The sequence below is a fragment of the Aegilops tauschii genome, chromosome 7, assembly GCF_002575655.3.
Source record: "Aegilops tauschii subsp. strangulata cultivar AL8/78 chromosome 7, Aet v6.0, whole genome shotgun sequence".
NCBI lineage: Eukaryota > Viridiplantae > Streptophyta > Magnoliopsida > Poales > Poaceae > Aegilops > Aegilops tauschii.
The window spans coordinates 236,280,655-236,307,567 of NC_053041.3; the positions used below are offsets into that span (position 1 = coordinate 236,280,655).

A 26,913-nucleotide genomic window follows, 5' to 3' on the forward strand; every position below is an offset into this window, starting at 1 on the left:
ACCGCCAAGATCCCATCTCCGGGCTCGCGCTTGAACTGGATCTGGAGTCCTCCTCTGCTTCGCACGCATGCTTCCTTTTTCTCTCAACGCCAAGGCGAGGAGTGGGCACAAAGCGTAGCGGCGGGATGGAAGATCCCGATCCGGAGGCGGCAGTAATGGCAGTAGGTGGGGGCGGTGGTTCGGCGGCGCGACAGAGAGGGGAGGCGAGTGTGATGGCATTCCCCAGATGTCTCCTGTTCTGGAAACACCATTTTTCATAAAGAAGAAGTGATCTCTAGAGAAAATATATATGGTATGCGATCAATATTTGGTAGAAGTACAAACCCTTTGTGAGTACTTCATCACTCTTATACAATCACAGTATTTTTCATGGCTTTTTTCTATATAAAAAAACATGCATCCGCATGACAGGTCAAACCGGTCCCACACATCACACATTTTCTTCGTTTCCCTTGACGTTTCCTCTTTTCACCCAACCCTCTCTCCTCCCTCCTCGCGCACCTTCCCCTTCCCGACCCGACACGACCCGAACCGGGAGATCCTCCAGATCAAGCCGCCTAGCCTAGGGCCACGCTGCCACCCACCCACCACCCATGGCCGAGGTCGCCGATGCGCCCCGCCGCGCGGCGCCTGGGGCCTCCTCCTCCCCACCCCCTCCCCCCTCCTCCGCCGGCGGCAGCGGCGACCGCAAGCGTGGCCGCTCCTCGCCCGTGCTCCCGCCGCCTCCCCCCGGCCCCCCTCCGCCGGCGGCGCAAAACAAGCGGCACCGGACAGAAGGAGGTGGGTTCGACCGGCGCCGTCTTGGTGGCGGGCAGGACGACAGGAGGTGAGAGCCTTTCGAAAGTTTGGTGCGGGGTTGGGGCAGGGATGGAGGGAGTTCAGCGAGCTTGGTAGCCGGACCAAACAAATCAGAGCTTGCTTGGATCCTTGCTTGTTGCTGTCACTCGAGATCGTTCGTTGCTGATTAGAGATCTCTTAGATTGGTGTCGCCGTATTGGTTAGAACTATTTAGTTGTAGCGTTCTGGATTTGCAGTGTGCAACAAGCCTGTCCAAGGCATGCTGCTGTATTTCTTCTAACTGTGGTTTTCCAAGTGAGTGAAGACGTTGAGGTTGGTTATGGTCTCGCAATTGCTTCTTAGTTCCTGAATCCCAGTAACACCATAAAAATCCTGAGCTACTCATGCACTGACTGAGCTTATTAAGTGGCTTTAGGTGCTGCACTTTGTTTTGATCCCGGAGTTGCTATTTGTTAAAATAACGAACGTAAAGGATGCATTTATCTGATTGTTTGGGTGTCTACCAGTGTCTGGTTTTTGTGCTTACAAGTTTTGTTGAGCGCTGCTGCAGATTCTAAAATTTCTGTGCTTCTATTTCCTAGGTTTGGGAATGATCATGGTGGCCAAGGTCGACACAACAATCGTGCACCAGGTATGCATTAGTGGAGGAGGGTCATGCAGTACTCAATAATTATTCATATGGTACGTTGGAGGAGGGTCATGCAGTATTCAATAATTATTCATATGGTATGTTCGCTATTGGATTTAAAACTAGTAGTTTTAAGTTCCAGATAGATTGAAAGTCTGGCTTGAGTTCATTTGCCTCGTGAGTTACGTCAAGACTTATGAGCGAGCCATACTTAATGTAGTCATCATACTGGACCATGAACCAAAGCAAACACAGGGCATACTTTTTTTAAACTTTATTAGGATCTACTCCCTCTGTCCGGGTTTATTAGGCTGGAGGGCAACGCAGCGACGTCCTTCATTCTAAGGCCGCTCGAGGAAATGGCTCGCTATTCGGCCGCTGTTGTCTCGATCATCTCTCTTCGTTTAGTTTTCGATGCTATTAATTAGGTAACTGTTAGCATGCACAAAGATTAAGACAGAGGTGTGCATGATATGGAAACTGCCAGCCAGTGCATGCGTTCACCCTCCCTTCCGATTGTTCATGCAGCGTCCGAGTGCACGAGGCGTGGGCCTGGGTGGCATTAGCTAGCCTAATAGTTTTGGGGTAAATTAACGCCATTAAATTACTTTCCTTCCAAAGCGCTTGCTGATATCTGTAAAGCGCGTGGGTCCCTTGGTCCTGCCAATCCGGTCGACGGCCTAATAAAACCAGACAGAGGGAGTAGCAGAATATGAAGAGAAGTCATTTAAAAATGAATGGCATATGGGCACATAAATTATTTCTTGTCTACTTTAGTATCTTATGGATGTAATTGTTTGTTAATGGCGTGCATTTTGGTTTGCGTCCAACATATTCTATAGATTGGCATGATTCTGGACGTGGTGGATGGAATGAAGGATCAGGGAACTCCCGTAGGTACGCATGTTCTCCCTCCGTCGAAAAATGTAACGTGCCCGAACATCCCAAGATTCCCAAGATTCAAGTTCGACCAACGATTTGGTCAATAAAATGTGGTTCATTGTAACAGAAAAACATATCATTGCCTTTGTATTTGAATGTATTTTCTAATGATAGAACTTTTGTGTCACATAATATGCCTTACATTCTGCAATGGAGGGCGTAATTCCGAACAACCTCCATTCATTTTGGTGATGCACGTTGGACGTTATTAAGTCACTAATTATACCTGCTAAGATGAAATCAGTGACTAATTATACCTGCTAAATGAAATGATTATGAGTACATGCTTTGCATTCTGTATTATACAAATTTCAGAACATGTTGAGTTTTTTTTGGGGGTGGGGGGGGGGGGGGTCCATTTACAAACTTGAGAGCATTCAAGCTGGTCGTATTTCCAAGTACTTGTTGTTTCCTTGTGCAAGCATTATAACTGAAAAGATCACTGTACTATACGGGACACTTATGTTTTTTTTCTTAAATCAATGTGAAGATTAAATAATTGAAAATGACGCAATCATCCTGGATCTCTTGGGCAATTATGTACAATATGTAAAAGGATATGGTTACTTTGCTTGATTAGCATATAATAAATGCTTCCACAAGTTGATAAGAGATAGAAAACGAGTGCACACCATCCAATGATTATGAGTCTAACGACTGTGACTAGTCTAGTAGTCTCAGTCTGATTGTCGACTAGCTTCTTCGTGTAGACTAGCTCCTTGAGTCGAGCGCTGGAGCGACTAGTCATCAACTAGTCTGGTTGTTTGAGTCCATCGACTCAATTTGGGAGGGATAAGTGAGCAGAGCTCAGTCCGCGGTATGGAAAAAATTGCAACCCTAGCTTTCCAGGCTCGCTCCACATGCCTCACCTCGGGCCAGGCTGCCGCCACTACCCATTGCCCGCCACTGCCGCTACTACCCACCACTGCCGCCGGCGGCGGCGGCCAGGAGCATTACGATGCTCTCCCTTCGTTGGTTCTGCTCTTCCCCTGGATCCACCCCTATGCTGTTGAGCTCCTCCCCTTGATGCTCTCCTATTCTGATGTGATCCTCCTCTGGATCAACTCAATTTTTATTGTATAATATATAGTATATACTCGCGCGTTGCCACACCCGCCCATCCTAAACAAAATATATAGAAATATTAAGAAAAGTTGGATAGTAAATACATTTGATTAAAGATTGAACGATTCAAATTACAATCTTTTAATATAAGTGGTGCAGCATAACTGTCAACTGTTAATTAGAATCAATCCACTAATCACAAAAATCCTTTTGTGTTCACATATTCCCTATATCACGTTCATCCGAAGAGATGATCGAGAAATACACATAACAAAAAATTGTACAACATTTTATCTTCCGGAGGCTAGCCTTGTCTGATCTTTGCACATAATTCAACTCTCCCAGAGGAGTTCGATGGTGGAATATCTCCATAGAATTGGTTATCTTCTCAAATAAAATGGGCATACTGCAGCAGAGCACAAACAGTACTCGAAATCAGGACCCTTGGACATGTTCCATGCGTCCAGCAGACTTCTTACATAAAGTTAGCACTTCAAGAGGCAGTCGTTGTACCTTTTTTTTTATCTCAATCTAGTAAATAGGTACCAGATCCCTCTTCACCGGCATAATCCTCAAATGGTCAATAGTCCAAGCAGTTATACTTCTTGTAACTTGCAGTTTATTAGCAACGTGATATATTAAGTGACGAGCACAAAGAGCTTACACTACAGGCTGGAATGCACCCAAGATTCCCAAATCCTCGCCGCATGATCAACTTACATCCCACCTAAACTCTGAAATTGCAGCATGAATTTTCATTATTTAAGTAATAAATGAACATTCCAATTCAGAAAGAGAGAAAACAATTTACTGTGGCAATAAAAGGTATTTGCTATAGTTTATAAATGTTCTTCTGTAATTGCTTGATGGTATATGATTTTTCTTGTATGGAAACAAAGTGATTGGGTGAATAATGACAAAAATAATAAATTCTAAATTAATCAAAGTCAGAAAAAATGACGGAACCATTCATATATTTCAAAGATATACAAATGTAATTACAGTCTTACTTAATTGTATAACTTGTCATCTGGTTCTAGTTTAAATAGAGCTAGTACAGATATGGGAAATGCATACGTAGCTTGCCGTTCATTCCTCTGCGAAACAGTAAGTTTCCATGATTATGTCCCTTGAATGGCTTTTTTCATTCAGAATTCCAACTGATTCAGGAAACAGGAGAACAAACTTTCGATTCCCTTCCTAGTTTCATTATCCAATCTTGTAAGTAAGAATCTGTAGAATAAAATAAACAATGTAAACAACATACCATCTTTGCAGAGAAAATTACTCCCTCCGTTCCTAAATATAAGTCTTTTTAGAGATTCCAGTATGGACTACATGGGAGCAAAATGAGTGAATCTACACTCTAAAATATGTCCATATGCATCCGTATGTAGTTTGTAGTGGAATCTCTAAAACAACTTATATTTAGGAACAGAGGGAGTATATTATTAAGCGTCTCCTGAAACCTGCAAAAAGGCACATTTGAAGATCCAAGAGGCGACTGAGATAATACAAGAAAAGCTCAATGGGCAGTGAAGCAACAGGGAAGAACCAACATAAGAAAATAAAATAAGGGAGGAAAGTCAAGTGTACATGTCGCTCACCGCTTTGCTGCTCTTTGTTTCATCACCAAGGCACTCCCAGCTCCTAAACGACAGAGTACAGAATTCATCTCGTATTTTGTATGACAGCACACAGCAGGGGCCACCAAGGGAACAAACAACAAGTATATAAGACAATGAGCAATCATGCTTAACACGAAACTATTTGTCATCACATAAGTGGTTCATTAATCGAAACAATCATGCTTAACACGAACCAGCAGTGGTCCACACACAGACGACTGTTGACATACTTGTTCTTTTTGGTAACCTAATCGAATTGAACAAATCAAGCGGTCTCTTAATCCTTACCCTCATACTCGCCACGAAACTAAGCAGGAAACATGGCTGATGAACTGGATATCGGAGATGAGACGAAAGATAGATAGGAAGATGATTGTGTGCAACATAATACATGTGAGCAATGGGACGAGGGACGAGGAAGTAACACTGTGATGGCGAAATTAATCACAATTGTTGCAAGAGGGTGATGGTTGACCCCACCATGATTACGGCGATGACGGCAGTTTCAGGTCGTTCATTATGGCCTTCAAGCAAGCAAGGGGCAGGAGAGGGAACGACATGGAGGCCTGACGACGTTGACGGCGCGTGCCCCTACCGAAGGGATGAAACTAAGCAGTGGGGAAGCGTGGAAGCGGAAGTAGGACTGCCAGATTGCACGCCGCGGCGGCGGCGGTGAGGAACCCATGACCGACGCAAGAGAGGCAGGGGATGCACAGTACGGGCCAGAAACCATGGGCCTGTATACGGCTATCATGGATAAGAGGATCCCCAGGTCGGCCTGCGGAGTAGCGGCCCGAATCCAGGCGGGCCTCGCGGGTGACGAGGTGAAAAACGGGCAGAGGCTATTCATGGTACGGTGGATAGATCTTGGAACGTCCATTATTGTGATCGAACGGCCAAGAAGGTTAAATCGCTGTGGAGGCTTGTAGGTCGCTTAGTTATACTGTTTTTTAATTACTTACTAGGTATAAGTAATTGATTACTGTAAGTTGAGTACTACAGTACCATGTCAACTAGTCCAGCAGTAGTCTAGACTAGTCACGATTAGTCTATGAGTCTCAACCTCGGCTCGACTCGTTGACTCCTCGACTCGTAATTCTTGACACCATCTTCTCCTTTCAAGTATAAGCAGCACTATGTTGTGCTTAATTTGTCCGCATCCATCTTTCTTTAAAGAGTACCAACTGTGAGCAGTTTTGAAATTATAGGAACCAACTTGAACATTATAAAGCAGAGGGGCGAAACGAGCCCATTGGTAAACTACAGGGATGATTACATTTTTCCTTAGATATATTTGGCCGTACTTGTGTTTCCTTTTCTTTGTATTGACATGACCAACATTGATGCTCCACAGGGAAGGTCTGATGTCTTACAAGCAGTTCATGCAGGAGCTTGAAGATGACGTTTCGCCTGTTGAAGCTCAAAGCAGGTCTGCTATGCTGAACCGCTCTTCGTGGTGGCAGACTTATAGTTCAACTACAACTAGTCTATCTCCTTTATAGTGATAGAACTTCAATTTTGTTGTGCAGTGTACTTTCAGTATGGTTTATGTGACATAATTCTGTTCATTTTACTAGATATGAGGAGTACAAGTCAGAGTACATCACAACTCAGAAGAAAGCTTACTTTGACCTTCATAAGAATGACGATTGGTATTACTTTTTTTTTCCATTGCATCCTTTTGATGTGTCCTCTAGTGACCATTTTTTTCAGACATTTTACTGGCCCATTTCTTCATTCTGTTGTAGGTTGAGAAACAAGTACCATCCTACTAACCTTGAATCTGTTATGAAAAGGTTAGCTAGTTTCTTAATATACTTCCACAATTATGTAGTGAACTATCTCCTTTGTTACTATTTATTGGGAGTCCATTTAGGTGATAGCTATTATCTTTCTTTGCACAAGCAGACGGAACGAACTTGCGAGAGCTACTGCAAATGAATTCTTCCAAGATTTGCAGAGCGGAAATTTTGACACGTAAGACCCCCCACCCCCATGCCCTCCTCCCTTTGAAAGTGAGTATGTGTTTTACCTTCTTTTTTTCCCATCGTCCAGCGGTCCAGGATTAACGAGTTCGGCAGCGAACAAATCTGGAAATAATGATGTGAATGTAAATGGAAAAAAGGGGAAACTTGGAAAGGACCCTGATGATTTATATTATTCTGCTCCCAAGGCTCATCCAGTCAGTTCTGAGCCTCGGCGAATTAGCATTGACATTGAACAAGCTCAAGCTCTCATCTGTAAACTTGATTCTGAGAAGGGTATTGAGAATAATGTTCTATCTAGTAGTGATGATGACAAAGCAGGCAGCGGATCACATGGTTCAATGGGCCCAATTGTAATAATACGGGGTGCATCTACTGTGAAGGGTCTTGAAGGTGTTGAGTTGCTGGACACTCTTGTCACTTATTTGTGGCGTATCCATGGTGTGGATTATTATGGCATGTCTGAGACAAATGAGCCAAAAGGTCTAAGGCATGTGAAAGCAGACTCAAGGACATATGATGGGCCTAGCTCAAATACAGCTGAATGGGAGGAGAAACTTGATTCATTCTGGCAAGACAGGATTCAAGGTCAGGATCCATTAGAAATATTGAAAGCAAAGGACAAGATTGATGCAGCTGCTAGTGAAGTGTTGGATCCACATGTCAGGAAAATAAGGGATGAGAAGTATGGATGGAAATATGGCTGTGGAGCTAAGGGGTGCACAAAGCTTTTCCATGCTTCTGAGTTCGTCACGAAGCATCTCAAACTCAAGCATACTGATTTTGTGGTGGAGCTGACTTCAAAAGTGAGAGAGGATATTTATTTTGAGAACTACATGAAGTATGTTTTCTGCATCTTGGTTCATTTTTAGCAAAATAATGTTTCACATTGCAATTAGATTATGGCGTGTTTTATCTTGGATGCAGTGATCCCAAGGCGCCTGGGGGAACACCGATCATGCAACAATCTGCTCCAGTAAGCCTCATTGCCTGGTTTATATTAACTTGCAAATCGGCAGCAAGCCAGCAATTAAGTTCATGTCTTTTTGTTTGTATTGGTCAATTTTACAGAGGGAAAAGGGCAGACAGCGGCCACCGATTGAGAGTCGGCTGAGAGATGAACGTGGCCGTAGATTTGACAGAAATATTGATTCATCAAACCCTGATGGATCCAGTGAAAACCCTGATGATCCAATGTATGATTCTTATGGTGATCCGGCTGTACATGGTGCCTTTCCTCCAGATGTTCCAGCTCCTCCAATGCTGATGCCTGTGCCTGGTGCTGGGTAAGTCTGCAATTTCTGTTTATTTTGCACAATGTTGTTCTTATTGTTGTTCCATTTGTTATTGCAGCCCACTTGGGCCGTTTATTCCTGCACCACCGGAAGTTGCAATGCGTATGTTGAGGGAGCAGGGTGGGCCACCACCTTTCGAGCCGAATGCTGGTCCACGTCCTAGGAAAGCAGGAAGGGCTGGTGGTCCCCCAATGGGTGGTCCATCACCAATCCTTAATGCTCCACTTCCTATAATGCATGATCCACGTATGCAAGATCCACGCATGCAAGATCCCCGTAAAATACGAAGGTAAAGTTTTGAATCTCAATCTCGTTGTGTTTTTGTTCCCTAATGGTTCTCGCTATGGAATGTAGCAGTTTATTTTCGACGTTCTGAAACGCTGTCGACAGAAAAATTGCTTGTTGTTAAATAATATTCAATGATCTTGGTGAGAAACAGTAGGAATTTGTACTGCATAATTTTTTAAATATTAGATTTACATATGTGCGTGGAAATGAAAAAGAATTATGATATATTTTAAACAGTAATGGTCACTGCTATTTATCTCTGGACTTCTCTTTCACGTCATTATGTTTCATTGTCTTGATGTGCATGTTCTGTTATCTTGTTCTCTGAAGTTCAGTATGGAATTATTGTGATTTTTTAGCACATTCGAGCTGATCAACAAAGTTCACACGTTTATCTAACTTCGGATCAGTTCAGAGTTTGTAACTTTGCATACCTTAAGAATTATGGCGAAGGTCACCAAGGGTTACATTAAATTAAGCATCTGCAGTTTGAAACATTGTAAACCATGTTCCTAGTACTAGTTCTGAGTTAGAAATCCCTTTTGCCTGCCCATTGCCTCATTATCTTTCATTTCAGTCATTCACCTTTTACCGTCATTCACCTGCAGCTATCAAGATCTGGACGCTCCTGGAGATGAAGTGACAGTTTTGGACTACCGGAGCCTGTAGTCGTGTGCTGTACGGCCTTTTAATCTTCGAAGCCGTGGACGATACCACCACCGCAACGGGACCTTGCTCATCTCCATTAGTTTGACCGTGGCGGAGGAACACTGATGCGGTGCCCCGTCCCGTGAGCTATGTTATACTACTCAATGGTGCTTCTAAAACTGAACCACATGAAATCAAAGCAACTGGCGCACTGAAAGCACGGTTGTGGAGTGTGTATTTCCAACAGAATTTTTTAGCTTTTCAAAATTTCCACCATCTAGAGAGAGAGAGAGTAGAGGTCTCTGCTGCCGTATCCAGAACTCCAGACCAGATATTCCTCACCGTGTATGCAATCTGTAATTTATATACAGGAAAAAACGGTTGGTAGATGGAACCCTGATTGGTCAAAACTGCTCAAGTTGTGTTTCCTGGAACTCCGCACCGTTCCAGTCTGTACGCTCTGGCCTGATCTGTAAAACCATGTGCAGGCAGTTCAGCTCTCTGGACATGCGCGAGGGAGCTACTGGCTTCTGCAGGGTCGTTGAATCCACGGTAATATCCGCAGTCGTCGACGTGCAAGATCGACGGCCGCTGACGCTACGAGCTAGTAACACTGGCCGGCTCATCGTCAGGGATTCTGAGGTACCAAAGAGTGTTTTCTTAGCGTAGGCCCGAGATTTTGGGAGCGTAGTGGGTAACAAAGCGACGTGGACTGCGTCGTATGCAACAGAAAACGAGCGATGTGGACTTGGGCGTATGAATTCTTTTCTGAGGAAAATACACATACAGTACGGCCGTCGCGTCAGTGTCCGACCCTCTGTACTTGCCAGGCCCCGGTGGCCCCGGTCTCTATTGTTGACTGGCAACGAATCTATCGGGGAAAGGGTAACAAATTCCACATTCCCGCCGGCCAACTCTCCTGTTGGAAGGTGACAAGCTGCCCGTGACCCACGCCGGCCACTTGACCACAGATCCATCGTATCCCGCGGCATGTTTCGTTTGTGAGCGCCTAGTGGCCAACTAGTAGTGTGGCGACTATGCATGGAGCTTAAGGAATAAGGAAGAAGAACCCTTATAAAAAAGAAAGAAAAGGAAGAACATGCCACCTACTCCTACATTGGAAAGTCATTATGTCGTCTCTTTGATTTCATATCTGTTTTGAACTCAGAACCATCTCAAGAAGCGATACAAAAATATCAAGAGGCGATTCGAAATCATACAAAAATGATTATGTTTCTTAATTTGTGCCACTCGGAGATACAAGAGGCAACAATCATCTCTAACTTTTCCCTCGGACTGAACACACCGCAAGGCATGAAATCATCACATCTTTCTCGCACTCTCACGTGTCAAGCAAGTTGTTGACACGCACGAAGGAACGCTGCATCCCGGCCGTCTATCGGCTCGATCCGACGGCTCCCAATGACCCCTCCCCTTCTCATTTCAAACCGGCCAGCCCACGCCCCGCCGCGCCCGCGCCAAACCCCGCCTTCCCCCTCCGATCCGAGCCTCCCGCGCCGAGCCGCGGCTCTCACTGACAGCCGGGCTCCCACCACGTTACCCCGCCCGGCCGGTACGAGCTCGGCCGCTCTGAGGCTTCGGCCGGGCCCACGTGGCAGCGAGAGAGAGACCTCGCGGGGCGGCCGCAGCTTCGTGGAAGCTTCCCCCGAACAATCTCCTCGAGAACGAGTCCCCATTCGCGACCGAAATCCGGGCCGCAGAGACAGAAAAAACAAAACAAATCACCAAGCTCCGCACCAGCACCACAGTGGCGAAGCCGCAACGTACTTGCGCCGGCCTCGCCCGTGGAACCTTCTAGAGCCTTGACGGCTGGCGCGGGAGGTGAGGCGAGTGATCCCTGAGGTGTTCGATCGATCCCGTGGTGATTTGGTTGTCTGAGTGCTCCTGTGTGTGTGTATCTGCAGGGTTTCTGGTCGTCGTCGTCGTCGTCGGTGTTATCTCTCCTGCGAGCGCTGCCGCGGACGCGGCGGCTGGCTGGTGTCTGATTGTCGGGCATGGCGGTCGGGAGCTCGCCGGCGCCGCCGGAGATCCGCTCGCCGGAGCGGGACAGGCCGGAGGATGCGGCGGGCGCGGAGGGCGAGGAGGAGGAGGAGGAGTTCGGTGACGCCTTCGATATACCCCATAAGAACGCATCCCACGACAGCTTGCTCCGATGGAGGGTACGGGATCCTTCCTCCCCTCGTCCTTTCCCGTCAGACTGTGATCTAGGCCGGGCTCTGCTGGTTCGCAGAATGCCCAAAATATCGCCATTCTGGCTAGTTCCGTCCTGGCTGGATTCGGGACGTGCTAATTCTGTGCAGGAAGAAGAGGGGGTAGAAGAGGAATAGTCAAAACACTAATGTTTTTGGTCTAGTGGATACACTGCACTGAGGTTTACTGACATGTCATTGACCCGATGATTTACATATTACGTTCATTTTTTGTCCGCGTTTCCTCTTAAGTCAAGGCATTGGAGTCTGTTTGGCGACACTACCTTTTTTACCGCTGTGCACATGCACAGAGCGGCAGACAACTTCTCATAATAAAACTTAAAACACAAGCAAAGTACTGAAACCAGAGGTCTGTCATTCATCCAAACAATACTGGTTTTTGTGGTATTCACAGGTTTGGGTAGTTCATGTACCTTCATGTATTGGGGGACATTACAAAAAGAAGCAAGCAGTAACACTTGTACTAGAGCTACAAAATCACACTTATACTACAGCTAACCAGGCACTTGTTTTGCATAATAGTTGTGAGTTGGGTTCATTACAGTTTGCTGTGGCTACAGGTGAAGGACCCTTCGGGGTAGACAAATATAAGCCTTACTTATTATTTAGTTCTGATAAATATGGTTATTCTCTCCTTTCAGCAAGCTGCTCTTGTGCTGAATGCTTCACGTCGGTTTAGATATACTCTAGACCTTAAAAAGGAGGAAGAGAAAGAGATAATTAGAAGAACAATCCGATCACATGCACAAGTGATACGGGTAATGTGTCGTTTTGCAGCTTATGCACCCTATATCTCTTCCGTCCGTCTTCTTTTGTTCATTCTAATTTTGAATTCTCCAGGCAGTATTTCTTTTCAAAGAAGCCGGAGAAAATGATCCCAGAGGTACTCATTCATACCATTAACCTCTATTTAGTGTTTGTTGTCATTAAAGTGCTTCTTTTATGCCATGTTTATGGATGGCAATGACCCAAATGGTAGAATATCTTTGGTTTTCTACATTTCCATCCTTAGATTGCATCTGTGCTTCTTAGCCACAATGTACCAAATGGTGGGGTTATATGCAAACATTATGAAACAAAATAGTTCCCAAACTTCATTGGTAGCTGTAGTCATTCATCTCTGATTTGCCTTCTGTAAACTGATCACTACTTCTAAATGTGCAATATTACAGCAAAATTTCCCGCTCATTTATTTCGTACAATGCTGCCACTATCTTTATTTATCTTACCAGCCTATTCTCCACATTTTCCCTGATCATTTTGCTTGTCTTATTGTTGCCTTTTCAGTTGTATTTTTCTGAAGGGCTGTCTTTTCAGTTTATACTTGCAATTGGTCTATCTTGTATCTGTGATTATTTTGCATACATTGTAATTTATATTCTTGTGCTATTTTCAATATTCCTCATCTGAGCAGAAGCTTATACTGGTATAAAATTTACAACGGCCTCTCGAGGTTTTCCAATTGAAATGGAAAAGCTTAAAACTTTAAACAGAGATCATGACAGTGTTCTTCTTCAGGAAATTAGAGGAGTAAGTTAACACTGAGCTAGAATATTTTTTTAACCTCGTCACCTGTTGCTATTCGTTTATGTGTAATGACACTCTTCTTTCCAGGTTAAGGGGCTGTCAGATTTATTAAAGAGTAATTTAGACAGGGGAATTAATCCAACTGAGGATGAATTGTTACAAAGGAGGGATGTTTTCGGAGCAAATACATATCCACGCAAGAAAAGAAAAAGCATACTGGTATAGCTTTTGTATGTTATTTCTGTAAGTAAATTGCACAAGGTCAATCTTGCAAGTTTCTAGCCACTTGCAATTTCAGTTTCCTTATGGGACATCTGTTCTCTTAATTATCTACATATCTCTTCATCGTTCCTTCTTTAGTGTATGCTTTTTGTGTGTCTGAGCAGGGTTAAGCTTTCCAATTACATAAAATTTGTAATTTGGCATAAGTTCCTTACGAAATTCTAAGGTTACTATTGCAAAATTTAAAGTGCATCTATGTTGCGTTGGGGTAGGCTAGAGGTGAAACCCATAAGATCTCGCGACCAACTCATGGCTTTGGCACATGGATAGCAAACTTCCACGCACCCCTGTCCATAGCTAGTTCTTTGGTGGTACTCGAATCCTTCATATCTCTCTTAACGGACTCCTCCCATGTCAAATTTGGTCTACCCCGACCTCTCTTGACATTCTCCGCACGCTTTAGCCGTTAGCTATGCACTGGAGCTTTCGGAGGCCTGCGCTGAATATGCCCAAACCATCTCAGATGATGTTGGACAAGCTTCTCTTCAATTGGTGCTACCCAACTCTATCTCGTATATCATCATTCCAAACTCGAGCCTTCCTCGTGTGGCCACACATCCATCTCAACATACACATCTCCGCCACACCTAACTGTTGAACATGTCGCCTTTTAGTCGGCCAACACTCAGCACCATACAACATTGCGGGTCGAACCGCCGTCATGTAGAACTTGCCTTTTAGCTTTTGTGGCACTCTCTTGTCACAGAGAATGCCAGAAGCTTGGCACCACTTCATCCATCCGGCTTTGATTCGATGGTTCACATCTTCATCAATACCCCCATCCTCCTGCAGCACTGACCCCAAATATCGAAAGGTGTCCTTCTGAGGCACCACCTGCCCATCAAGGCGAACCTCCTCCTCCTCACACCTAGTAGTACTAAAACCACACATCATGTACTCGGTTTTAGTTCTACTAAGCCTAAACCCTTCCAATTCGAAGGTTTGTCTCCATCTAACTTCCTATTTACCTCCGTCTGACTATCGTCAACTAGCACCACATCATCCGCAAAGAGCATACACCATGGGATATCTCCTTGTATATCCCTTGTGACCTCATCCATCACCAAGGCAAAAAGATAAGGGCTCAAAGCTAACCCTTGATGCAGTCCTATCTTAATCGGGAAGTCATCAGTGTTGACATCACTTGTTCGAACACTTGTCACAACATTATCGTACATGTCCTTGATGAGGGTGATGTACTTTGCTGGGACTTTGTGTTTCTCCAAGTCAATGAACACCATATACAAGTCCTTCTTTAGCTCCCTGTATCTCTCCATAAGTTGTAGTAGCAAGAAAATGGCTTCCATGGTCGACCTCCCAGGCATGAAACCAAACTTATTTTTGGTCACGCTTGTCATTCTTCTTAAGCGGTGCTCAATGACTCGCTCCCATAGCTTCATTGTATGGCTCATCAGCTTAATTCCACGGTAATTAGTACAACTATGAACATCCCCCTTGGTCTTGAAGATTGGTACTAATATACTCCGTCTCCATTCTTCTAGCATCTTGTTTGCCCAAAAAATGAGGTTGAAAAGCTTGGTTAGCCATACTATCGCTATGTCCCCGAGGCCCTTCCACACCTCATTGGGGATACAATCAGGGCCCATCGCCTTGCCTCCTTTCATCCTTTTTAAAGCCTCCTTGACCTCAGACTCCTGGATTCGTCGCACAAAACGCATGCTGGTCTCATCAAAGGAGTCGTCCAGTTCAATGGTAGAACTCTCATTCTCCCCATTGAACAACTTGTCGAAGTACTCCCGCCATCTATGCTTAATCTCCTCATCCTTCATCAGGAGTTGGTCTGCTCCGTCCTTGATGCATTTGACTTGGCCAATATCCCTCGTCTTCCTCTCTCGGATCTTGGCCATCTTATAGATGTCCCTTTCGCCTTCCTTCGTGCCTAACCGTTGGTAGATGTCCTCATACGCCTGACCCCTTGCTTCATTGACAACTTGCTTTGCGGCCTTCTTTGCCATCTTGTACTTCTCTATGTTGTCTGCACTCCTATCCAGGTATAGGCGTCTGAAACAATCTTTCTTCTCTTTAATCGCCTTCTGGACATCATCATTCCACCACCAGGTATCCTTATCCTCGCTTCTCCTTCCCCTGGACACTCCAAACTCCTCCGAGGCCACCTTACGAATGCAAGTCGCCATCTTCATCCACAAATTGGCCGCATCCCCCTCCTTCCTCCCAAGGGCCCTCCTTAATGACCCTCTCCTTGAACGCCTGAGCTACCTCCCCCTTGAGCTTCCACCACTTTGTTCTAGCGACTTTGGCACGCTTTTCCCGCTGGACACGAATCCGAAAGCGGAAGTCAGCAATCACCAGCTTATGCTGAGCTACAACACTCTCTCCAGGTATCACCTTACAATCTAGGCTAGAGTGTTGGCCACTACTAGAAGTCACCAGATGTGATTCTCTCTTTCTAAAGAGGGTGTTAGCTACAATCATGTTGTAGGCTAGAGCAAAGCTTAAGACATCTCTCCTTCTTGATTCCTGATGCCATAGCCAAAGCCCCCATGCACCGCTTCAAAACCTGTGTTAGATGTACCCACGTGGCCATTGAGGTCTCCTCCTATGAAGAGCTTCTCGCCAATCGGTACACTCCTAACCATGTCTTCCAGGCCTTCCCAGAACTCCCTCTTGGTGTTCTAGCCGTGGCCTACTTGCGGGGCATACGCGCTGATAACATTGAGAACTAAGTCCCGAACTACCAGGTTGGCCAGGATAATCCGGTCCCCACGTCTCTTGACGTCTACCACTCCATACTTAAGGCTCTTATTGATCAAGATGCCTATGCCATTTCTGTTTGCAGCCGTCCCCGTGTACCACAGCTTGAAGCCGGTATCCTCCACCTCCTTCGCCTCCTGCCCCCTCCATTTGGTTTCTTGGACGCAAAGGATATCAACACCTCTCCTCACCACTGCATCAACTAGCTCCCGAAGCTTCCTTGTCAGAGACTCTATGTTCCAGCTACCTAAGCGGATCCTCCTAGGCTTGGCTAGCTTCCTTACCCTTCGCACTCGTCGAGTCAAATGCAAAGACCCTTGCTCATTTTCCACTACATCCGGGCGCCGATGTAGCGCGCCACCAGGGGGGTGACGGCCCGGCCCTTGCCCATTTGACACCACACCTGGGTTCCGATGTGGTGCGTCGCTGAGAGGGTTACGCTCCAACGAAAATCTTTTGGGTTTCGTCTCCATAAGTGGCTGAGTTTTTACGTTGGCTCGCCAAGCCTATCACAACCCTCCTCCTTTACCCAGGCTTGGGACCGGCTATGTTGAGACAGCATAGGCGGAGTTCTATGTTGCATATTACTATATTAGAAAAATTGATTACGAAATAGTCCTATGAGTCTTTCTTTCAGTACAACATCAAATCAATTTCAATGCTTCAACATATTTGGTATCAAATTTTAACCATACTAAATTTTGGTATTGCAGCGTTTTGTATTTGATGCATGCAAAGATTTAACTCTCATCATTCTAATGGTAGCTGCTGCCATATCTCTTACGTTGGGCATGGCCACAGAGGTATTTTCTACCTCTTTACTAATTGTTTCCTTAGAATTATCCTTTCATTATATCATCTTCCTTAGCCATGGTAGTTTTGAACTTGAATAATTGTCATGCTTTACTATAACTGCATTTGTTATTTTCTCTTATCTAGGGTGTCAAGGAAGGATGGTATGAGGGGGGGAGTATTTTTTTAGCTGTTTTTCTTGTGATACTTGTCACCGGTAATTGATCGAGTTTGCGCATTTCCTACTATATTTGTTTTGTTTTTGCCTTCACCTTTAGCTTGCTGCGATCTAATTGTTTCTTTTTCATCTATCTAGCAACCAGTGATTACAGGCAATCACTTCAGTTTCAACATCTGAATGAGGAGAAACAGAACATACAAGTGGAGGTGAGTATGATCATGTGTTACTATATTTTGGTGCAGTTCCAGATATGAATTCCCACTCATTGCTTACATTCCTGATTTACCATATCTTTTAATTAGGTTCTTAGAGGTGGTAAAAGATTTCGAACTTCAATATTTGACCTTGTTGTGGGTGATGTGGTTCCCCTGAATATTGGTGACCAAGTAAGATGGTATATTATTTGTCAACTCTGTTTATTTTTTCACCCTAGAATAATTTGCTTACATTCATTACTTCACATTTTAGGTTCCTGCTGATGGTATCCTGATATCTGGCCATTCTCTTGCAATTGACGAATCAAGTATGACTGGGGAATCAAAAACTGTGAGTTCCGGTGCATAACTTCTTTCTTGAGGCGATTCAAACATGCTTTTTTTTGCGCCGAGACTCAAACACACCTCTTCGGATTTTCATGATGTGATATTATTTTTTAGGTTCACAAGGATCAAAAGGCTCCGTTCTTGATGTCTGGTTGCAAGGTTGCAGATGGCTATGGTTCTATGTTGGTGAGCACCACTATCTTAAGTGTTTAAGCAACATGTTAGGTTAACTTACTGTTTTCGGTGTGACAACACATAGCATTTTTCTCTCCCATTTGTGCTTTTTCTATATTTCGATTCTTAATGGTTAGACTTTAAATATCATAATATTTATCCACTTTGCCTATCAAATACAAAGGTAACAGGTGTGGGTATCAACACTGAATGGGGCCAGTTGATGGCTAACCTTTCTGAAGATAATGGTGAAGAAACCCCATTGCAGGTTAATTTCTGTTCAGGCTCATCTATATTCTTGCATGAATGAATACTGATGAGACTCTTTCAACCATGGAGTAGGTGCGTTTGAATGGTGTTGCTACTTTTATTGGCATGGTGGGTCTGTCAGTAGCTGGTGTTGTACTTGGCGTGCTTGCGATAAGGTATTTTGCATGATAATGCAGCACGAATAAATATACTCTTTATAACCACTTACTGAACTACAGATATTTTACTGGACATACCAAGAATCCGGATGGGACTGTTCAATTTCGGGCTGGAACTACTGGTCTCAAACAAGGATTTATGGGTGCAATCAGAATTTTAACAATCGCCGTATGTATTTTAAATACAAGTATACAGCTAATATCTTGAATCATTTTCATCTTTTGGTAACCTGATTTTGTGTAATACTATCCATAGGTAACCATCGTAGTTGTTGCTGTGCCTGAGGGACTTCCACTGGCCGTAACATTGACGTATGGATCTCCTTATTGTGCAAATTACTTGTAAATTTCAGTCACATGACTATCTATATTTTGCGGTTTCAGACTTGCGTATTCAATGCGAAAGATGATGCTAGACAAGGCGCTGGTAAAAAAAAATCCTATTTCTGTATAAAACATTCACATGATAGGAAACTTTATTATCCTTATTTTCTTTATTTAGGTGAGGCGGCTCTCATCTTGTGAAACAATGGGATCAGCGACTACTATATGTAGTGATAAGACAGGAACTCTCACCTTGAATAAGGTTTGTAAAATCAATCCGGTGCTTGTGCCATTAAACACCATTTGAAGATCTGTCATGATGCTATTCCAAGTCCCGATACGCTGCCCTGACAAGAGGATAATTCTTTTGATTTACTTTAAGTCTTGGAACATACCTGTCAGCATGGCACAACCAAAATTAACACAAAAAACAGCACCAATTTGATGCCAGGATCTTTGGGTCATCGTGGTTTGTTTTGTAATCCTTATATTATTGATTATGTAGATGACAGTTGTGGAGGCACACTTTATCGGGACAAGGTTGGATCCTTGTGATGATGTTAGGGCAATCTCAAGTAGTTCAGCGGCACTGCTTATTGAAGGAATTGCACAAAACACTACAGGAACTGTATTTTTGCCAGAGGTATATCAACTTTATTTCTTCCTTCTTTAATAATATTAGAGGTACCTGAATTATCTATTTATTAGAGGTACATGCATTATCCATTGTCCAGAAAAGCAATAACATACAGGTCGCCAATCTGTAATGTATAATCCAGCTAGCCTAGATTTAATTGAAAAGATCAGTAATTTTGATTAAGTTCATGGTTTATAAGGCGGTAGAGCGACCTAAAGCGAGCACCACCCGCTCTAACGCTTAAGCGCCTAAAGCGGGCAAATATCTAAGGTGCTGCCAGGGCGCCTTGTCGCTTAAGCGTCTGAAGCGGGATGCTTTATAAACAATGATTAAGTTATGACTGGTTACAGCCACTTTGTAAAGATTTGTTATTTTACTTTTATGTAAAACATGGTGGTCCATAATGCTATTTGAGGAACATTGGAGACGGTAATAGCCCAGTTTTCACCATCCGATCTTTATTTTTATTGTTTTTTCAGGATTTTTTACTTTTATTATAGGAGTTCAGCTTAGTGTTCTCTTCTGTACTAATCGCCTGGGAGTAAGTGAACTGCACTGGTCCTGCTATGTTCGAGATATAAGTGGTCAACAGTGGACACTAAGCAACTAGCCTCCACTTACAGCTAGAAACATGCACGTTCTCTGGTTTCTCTGCAGTACTCCTATTCACTTTCTTGTGCATGTTGATAAACTAGGAAAGCATCAGGCAGGAGATAACGAACTACTTTCTGAAAGTAGCAACCGGAGATTGAATCACATTTCAAATGAGATCTAGTGGAGTCCAGAATAATGTATCAGCTGTCAACACTTTGTCAGCTCCACCAAATCCATGAAAATTATGCTCACTTGAGGCTCTTAGCAGTGTGGAAACTGGGTGGTAACAAGCTGGTTACCTGTAAAGGCACTGTCTAAGTTTAAGATATGATCTCATAAAATTACCCCAATTTTATTATTTCCTGCCAATAACCAGACAGAAATCAGAACTGGGCAGATGCTTGGAGGCAGTCTAGGGAGAATGCTATGCTAACTGTCATCTACATATATCAGTTGCTTCCACAAAATTTCATCTGTTTTTTTTTCAATTTATAGGATGGGGGAGCAGCTGATGTTACAGGTTCACCAACTGAAAAAGCCATTCTTTCTTGGGGCCTTAAGGTACGACTAATTTTGCTTCATACAGAGTGTCTCCTTTAAGCTCCTTTTGTTGACTTGGCCTAACACAGTTGCACCTTGCACAGATAGGGATGGATTTCAATGATGTTCGGTCAAAGTCTTCAGTTCTTCATGTATTTCCATTTAATTCAGAGAAGAAGCGAGGTGGTGTTGCAGTGCAGGTAGTAAGGCACATATGTATCTAGAACCATTGGTGTATCTAAATTTGTGAATTAGATGAGTGTATCCATGAAGAATTAAACCACTTTTCAGGCTTATTTATATTTGGGTGCTTCATTATCCCAATCCCTTCTAATTTACCACATGTAGTTGGTAATAGATGTTTTGGTTATCAGTGCTTGTGAGTTGTGAGAGTTGACGCTATCAATTTTAACAGCTTCAGGACTATTTGGTTCCTGGTAGGCTGATATTGTTTTCCTGCTGGATATCTCGCGGGCTTTGCTTAAAGGACCAGCCAAATTTCTCACTTGAAGTGCTCAAATAGGGTTATCTACCAGTGGCAAACAGTTTCTCAATCTTGTTTAAGTTTAATATTATACGAACCAGAAGGGTTTTGAGAGTTCCCTTCCGTGATGGCCAGTTACTTTGAGGGCACAGATGACTGTTATTGGCAAGTAGATCTGGATATGAGCATTGGATGCCATTGAGCATTTGTTCTGATTATAGCATCAGGAGAGTGTTCCTTGGACCTTATGTCTTTTAGTATGCACAGATCTATGATATGAATTACGCAGTGTGTACGTTGTTTTGATAAAACTCCTGTTTTCTATTGTTTCGTATCCCAGTTTTTGTTCATGTTACCTCAAGGATGTTTGGTTACTGATTGCAGTCAGATACCGGGGTCCACATCCATTGGAAAGGTGCAGCTGAGTTAGTGCTATCATCTTGCAAAAGTTGGCTTTCTCTGGATGGTTCAGTTCAGCCAATGGGTGCACAGAAGGTAACTGCCATGCATAATTTGCCACCTGCTCAATTTCTTATACACTCTTACAATGTTGAAATGTTTGCAGCGTAATGAGTACAAGAAATCAATTGAAGACATGGCAAAGAGTTCACTACGATGTGTTGCTTTTGCATATTGTCAATGTGATATTGAAAAAATTCCGAAGGAAGACATAGCTGATTGGAAGTTACCTGAGGAGGATCTGACTCTTCTTGGTATTGTGGGCATAAAGGTTGGTCCTTATTGTTCGGTAGATTCACTTTCAGATTGATTGTATCTCTTAATTTTGAGTTTGACACAAATAACTAGGGTTGCTTCCGATACCCAAAGGATAGCCCTGTGTATAGTGTCCTATTCCATGCTCTATAGTGCCTGTGCTGGGAACATATGTTTCACTGATGCATCAGCTTGCAGCTATATGTGTGCTCAGATAGACGGATAGTATATGGCTGATCTGATTCATCGTCTTCTGATTTTCACAACCTATCCATGCTTTCTGGCTTTTGCTAAAACATGAAATATACCAGTATGCATCATACTTATCTCTAAATGATTCATCCCTTTTGTATTTATATGAGGCATCATAATTTGCAAGCATAATTTTTTCTGGTTAGTCATACTGCATTAGTTGATGACAACATCCATCTATTACTACTGCTATAAAGAGTTTCTTCGCCTGTAGGATCCATGTCGCCCAGGAGTGAGGAGTGCTGTACAATTATGCAAAAATGCTGGTGTAAAGGTATATCCTACTTGTGTTCTTATTTTTCTTGTTCTCATTGGAAATGTTTCACCTCTAATCTACATTAGTCATCGACGGAATGAACTGTGAGGCTAAATCCTCCATGGTATTTCTCATGTTCTCAATTAGGTCTAGTCTTTTACTTCTCACAGGATTGGCTCGTCATGTTTGTAGCTGGGCAAGGTTTCTAGCCATTTTCAGTTTCTTTACTTCCTATGCCATGATGCTATTCATATAATTTATTTTGTATTTTGGGGCGTTCAATTGTTTGTGTCCTGTTCATAAAACATGACTCTTTGTAAACTTTGACCTTGTTGGTTAGTTTCTCAATTGTAAACATGTTAGTTTCTTAAAGTTTTTGTTTTCCTTAAAATGGTTTTTTTTCGTCATTTCCCAATTTTGAATGTCACTGCTTCTTTTGTTGGCTTTTAATATTTGTTACATTTGTACATGTAGGTGCGCATGGTCACAGGAGATAATATTGAAACAGCCAAGGCAATAGCGTTGGAGTGCGGAATACTAGATGCAAATGGTGTTATTTCAGAGCCATTTGTAATAGAGGGAAAAGCGTTCCGCGAGATGTCTGAAATTGCAAGAGGAGAGATTGCTGACAAGATAACTGTAACTCTCTCCATTCTTAAGTCCCTTGTGTATATATGTTATACTGTGTTGAAGTAATAAACTTTATCTGTACTAAACACAATGATGCTTATGACTTACTTGAAGTCATTTGAAGTCGTGAATTCTTTTGTATAACTTCTAGTTTTTCTATCCTTCCCAGGAAGTCATTTTCTTTGAAGTTTCTGACATTCTTCTGATTGTTCTACAACTAATTAACTTTGAATTTCAGGTCATGGGAAGATCATCTCCAAATGACAAACTTTTGCTTGTCCAAGCTTTGAAAAGGAAAGGCCATGTTGTGGCTGTCACTGGTGATGGCACAAATGATGCCCCTGCATTGCATGAGGTGTCATGTGTAACTCATGATAAGCTATTAGTGGCCATTTATCTTGATATTGCAGAAGCTTCTGATTTATTCTTATATCTAATGCTTGATCTGTTGTATAGGCTGATATAGGTCTTGCAATGGGCATGTCAGGGACAGAAGTTGCTAAAGAAAGCTCTGACATTATAATCTTGGATGATGACTTCACATCTGTTGTGAAGGTTAGTGTTTTCTACGTTTTTTTTGGAAGAGATCTTTGTTATGAAGGATAACTGTTCTCAGCAATCATGATGGAGTTTTTTTGTGGGATGTCCCCGAAGGGACATCATGATGGACTTTTTCTTCTGTAACAAACTTGCATGGTGCTTTGACGGCAATATACCATCAAAGTAACCTGTGAGTGATATCATGTTTTGTGCTAATTGCTATCAGCTTCATTGCCAAAAGAGAAAAAAATGCTATTGGTTGATAGTGTGTAGAGAGTACAGTTCATGGAGAAGCACATATAAGCCCGTACATGTTCTGATATGCTGCCTTATGCTGCTGAATAGCTATGGCATGTTAAGACTTTAACATAGTGTATATGCAAAATCCTTTGTAGATTGTGCTTAGGCACAAATTCTGGTCGCTCAACCTTCTTGTGATTTTGTGCACTTACACCTCTTATCTCTCTTTCTTTTTTAGGTTGTTCGCTGGGGACGCTCTGTCTATGCAAATATTCAGAAATTCATCCAGTTCCAGCTTACTGTTAACGTTGCCGCACTTGTGATTAATGTTATTGCAGCTGTGTCATCTGGTGACGTGCCTCTAAATGCTGTTGAGGTTGGGACCTCTCCTTTTCTCTTCCAACTATTTTTCAATCTTTAATATTTTCATTACTGCCATTGCCACTTATGTTGTGCATGAAAGATGTGCCGAAATCTTAATTGCAAGTACAAACACTTGTATGCCAAGGTTGGCTCTCATGCACAATGTTCCTAATTTGCAGCTTCTCTGGGTGAACCTTATCATGGATACACTGGGAGCTCTTGCTTTAGCAACTGAACCACCAACAGACAACCTTATGAAGAGACAGCCTGTTGGTCGAAGGCATGTAATATCACCCTACCTGTCTAGAGTATCGCATTATATGTTTCATGAAATGAGTTGAACTGTTTTCTACATAATTTACAATATTTCTCCCTGTTTTCTACTTCAGGGAGCCACTTGTGACCAATATTATGTGGAGAAACTTGTTTGTCCAGGTTGAATTTGCGTGACTCATTTGTATTCTTATAGCATACAATTGTTGTTTCATATTCTTCTGTTGTTCTGATTTACATGGAATTTTTGCAGGCCATTTACCAAATAGCAATCCTTCTTATCTTTAATTTCTCTGGAAAAAAGATTCTACGGCTGCAGAATGAAAGTCCAGATAACGCCGAGAAAATGAAGAACACATTTATCTTCAATACATTTGTATTTTGCCAGGTTGGTTGGATATTTTCTGATTCTACAACTGTAACAGGGTGTTACTTAAATTCTATGGTGCTCTTTAGATAGACTAATATTGGTATTTGATTTATCTAATAAATGTTCATGTTAAGGGTAGCATAGTGGCAGTGGTTGTCATCTTAAATAAACTGACCTACCATGTAAACTTAAGTTACTCCTTATAATAGGATATATCAGTGTAAATTGCATTCTGTAAATATTAGACTTGCTGTGGAACTGACACCATGAATAGTGACTGGCTAGCCTGTATCTGACCTAACATGGTAACAAAAGCATTGCTACTTATGCTCCATGGTGTAACTCTGAGTTGTGACTGCGAGAGCGTATGCTATTCTAGGGCTTGTGTCAAGGGTCCGAGGTCTTATGAAATAAAATTCCTCCAGTTGTTCAAAAAGTCTTCATGATGTGAAAAGGGGCATATGTCCTTATTGTCAATTACCGTGTGTTTTTTCTTAAACCAGCCACTTCAGTTGCTTGGTCTTAAGGTTTCAGTACATGTACAATTTAAGTTAGCCCTAGTTAAGTACCACCGGTAGTTGCCTAGTTATGTATGTTTCTCTCCTGAAACCGGAGAAAGCAGGATGCCCAGAACATTGCTCGGGTAAATGCTGAAATATCATTGATTAATTATCAAAAAGTGCTAGTGTCCTATGAAACATTGTGTAGGCCGCAAATGTATCGTTAGTTTGTCAGTCCTGATAGTTGATTGGGACTCAGCCTATAAGCAGTCCTTGGCCATACATACTACTTAGACACTATTATTAGCTTGGTCCCAGTTTGGGAATCAACAAGTGCGATCTTGTCAAATGCAGTGGTGGTCCCAGTTTGAGGTAAACCACCCAAGTGTATTATGATCTATGTAAACTTATCATTACCAAAAAAAAAACAATCAAGAAATTGCCTCACACTGTACTTACTAATATTAGCTTTATGTAGCTCTGAACAAAGATCTCTTAAACTTCATTTGCGTTTTATACCAGATCTTCAACGAGTTCAATGCGCGTAAGCCTGAGGAAAGGAATGTCTTCAAAGGAGTAACAAAGAATCACCTCTTCATGGGAATAGTTTGTGTAACTACCGTGTTTCAGGTAGCAGGACATGCATGGTTGTTGCACTGAATGTCCTATCATTCTTGTCCATGAAGTGCTGATAAAGTTGCTCTCTCCTTTGCCAGATACTAATAGTTGAATTCCTGGGAAAGTTCTTTAAAATTGTGAGACTTAACTGGAGTCTATGGTTAGTTTCAGTTGCCATTGGCGTCGTAAGGTACACACATCAAAATTTATCATTTATGCAAGGTTTGCAATTAGTATACTATCCATCGTTTTAAGGTTATGTAATCAATGTGTCATACAGTTATTTTACGAATCCAGATGCCGTTTGTCCCCCATTTTCTGTGTGACTAGGTTAAGGTTCATATTAACTTGCACTCTAGATATTCCCAGGGTGTTCTAACATCTGTTTTTTGTTTTTATTTATCATGGACTTTTCGACTGTAATCTCATCATGGACATTTTGTGAAGTTTTGACCTCCCTTTTCTCTCTGATGTTCCAGCTGGCCTTTGGCTTATCTAGGGAAATTCATTCCAGTTCCTGTAAGACCTCTCCAGGCCTATTTCAAGCCTTGTTGGAAATCATCACGCCGAGGTAAGTCTCCGCTCTATAGTTACTGGATAATATTCTGCATCAACGTTGATCTAACAAGCTTACCATTAACACGTACTGTAACGCAGACGAAGAGGAAGGCAGGCAGGGCTAAAAAGGCTGCAGATCACCTAGTGTAAATAGACACGGGTCAGCCGAAGAACAGGAACCCGTACCGCCTCTCCCAGTGGAACAGAGCTGCGGATTATCTCTACTACAAGGAGATGCAGTGAACTAGAAGCTTTCCATGCAGGGACAGGTCAAGTGCAACCGTTGCTGTTAACCATTATGGTCATGGGGCTTCATCGTGATGCAGGTTAATATAAATGAAAATCCTACCTGGGAAGACAATCAGTAGCATTGCCACGGAAGTGACTGTTTTGTGAATGTTCGTTGACTACGGGAAGGTGACATTTTTTATGCAAATAAGTTGTGGTAGCTAGGACACACATCGTAGGCTTAGTACAGTCCTAGGTGCCTTGGGGGTGTCAGACCTTCATTTTGTTCAGGTTGAGTAAACTAGCAAGCAATAAGAAAGAATTAGCCTGGTAAATTTACACTGCAGTTCTATCTTCAAATGCTCAGATGAGGAGGCTGTTTCCGACTTAGATCATCTTGAACAGATGATTCATAATAGGGCAGCTGCCAAAAGAAAAAACTGTTTTTAGGGCACTTGGACCAAAATATGAAGCTCCTGCGCTATCTTTATCTTGTACTGCAATTTTTTTGGGCAGCCCTAAATTTTGCCCCCAAGTGCTGCAAATTTGTAGCAGTCGGGCTGTTGCCGTAAAACAATTTCCCAGCCGGTGCCAACTGACATGATGAAACTTCATCTCGTAGTGC

General features: G+C 42.8%; 2 protein-coding genes across 8 annotated transcripts; both read left to right on the plus strand.

The window, feature by feature from the left end:
* The first annotated feature begins 445 nt into the window (after nt 1–445).
* On the plus strand, nt 446–9,687 carry LOC120961801 (serrate RNA effector molecule). 2 transcript variants are annotated; one of them, XM_020301593.4, is made up of 12 exons: nt 446–826; nt 1,380–1,429; nt 2,269–2,323; nt 6,416–6,490; nt 6,639–6,713; nt 6,810–6,857; nt 6,970–7,038; nt 7,117–7,887; nt 7,974–8,022; nt 8,118–8,332; nt 8,400–8,630; nt 9,238–9,687. In XM_020301593.4, exons 1-12 carry the CDS (start codon nt 594–596, stop codon nt 9,296–9,298), a joined length of 1,932 nt encoding a protein of 643 aa, XP_020157182.1. In that variant the 5' UTR covers nt 446–593; the 3' UTR covers nt 9,299–9,687. The 2 variants fall into 2 exon arrangements, with proteins under 2 accessions (XP_020157182.1, XP_073358850.1); XM_073502749.1 differs by having other exon boundaries at nt 546–826; nt 1,380–1,479.
* A 1,199-nt stretch (nt 9,688–10,886) lies between these two features.
* On the plus strand, nt 10,887–26,623 carry LOC109742500 (calcium-transporting ATPase 5, plasma membrane-type). 6 transcript variants are annotated; one of them, XM_020301592.4, is made up of 35 exons: nt 10,887–11,119; nt 11,203–11,457; nt 12,150–12,266; nt 12,353–12,391; nt 12,923–13,038; nt 13,123–13,254; nt 16,764–16,853; nt 16,990–17,059; nt 17,159–17,229; nt 17,326–17,409; nt 17,492–17,569; nt 17,680–17,751; nt 17,924–18,007; nt 18,082–18,164; nt 18,228–18,336; nt 18,424–18,479; nt 18,552–18,594; nt 18,670–18,753; nt 18,997–19,134; nt 20,218–20,283; nt 20,367–20,462; nt 21,131–21,241; nt 21,312–21,476; nt 21,927–21,986; nt 22,443–22,607; nt 22,837–22,953; nt 23,055–23,153; nt 23,617–23,754; nt 23,921–24,021; nt 24,131–24,176; nt 24,268–24,402; nt 25,407–25,514; nt 25,601–25,692; nt 25,982–26,073; nt 26,160–26,623. In XM_020301592.4, exons 5-35 carry the CDS (start codon nt 12,976–12,978, stop codon nt 26,183–26,185), a joined length of 2,874 nt encoding a protein of 957 aa, XP_020157181.1. In that variant the 5' UTR covers nt 10,887–11,119; nt 11,203–11,457; nt 12,150–12,266; nt 12,353–12,391; nt 12,923–12,975; the 3' UTR covers nt 26,186–26,623. The 6 variants fall into 6 exon arrangements, with proteins under 6 accessions (XP_020157181.1, XP_073358847.1, XP_020157179.1 ...); XM_073502746.1 differs by having other exon boundaries at nt 10,900–11,119; nt 12,349–12,391; nt 23,921–24,025; nt 24,135–24,176; XM_020301590.4 differs by having other exon boundaries at nt 10,900–11,119; nt 12,349–12,391.
* The last annotated feature ends 290 nt before the right edge of the window (nt 26,624–26,913 follow it).

Excerpts from the sequence above, each read along its gene's own strand:
- LOC120961801 (XM_020301593.4), top strand. The coding sequence starts at position 594 with ATGGCCGAGGTCGCCGATGCGCCCCGCCGCGCGGCGCCTGGGGCCTCC. Across the intron at positions 6,491-6,638 it reads CCTGTTGAAGCTCAAAGCAG|ATATGAGGAGTACAAGTCAG; the intron begins GTCTGCTATGCT and ends TCATTTTACTAG. Across the intron at positions 8,631-9,237 it reads GATCCCCGTAAAATACGAAG|CTATCAAGATCTGGACGCTC; the intron begins GTAAAGTTTTGA and ends ATTCACCTGCAG.
- LOC109742500 (XM_073502746.1), top strand. The coding sequence starts at position 11,293 with ATGGCGGTCGGGAGCTCGCCGGCGCCGCCGGAGATCCGCTCGCCGGAG. Across the intron at positions 21,242-21,311 it reads AGCCAATGGGTGCACAGAAG|CGTAATGAGTACAAGAAATC; the intron begins GTAACTGCCATG and ends AAATGTTTGCAG. Across the intron at positions 23,154-23,616 it reads ACTTCACATCTGTTGTGAAG|GTTGTTCGCTGGGGACGCTC; the intron begins GTTAGTGTTTTC and ends TTTCTTTTTTAG.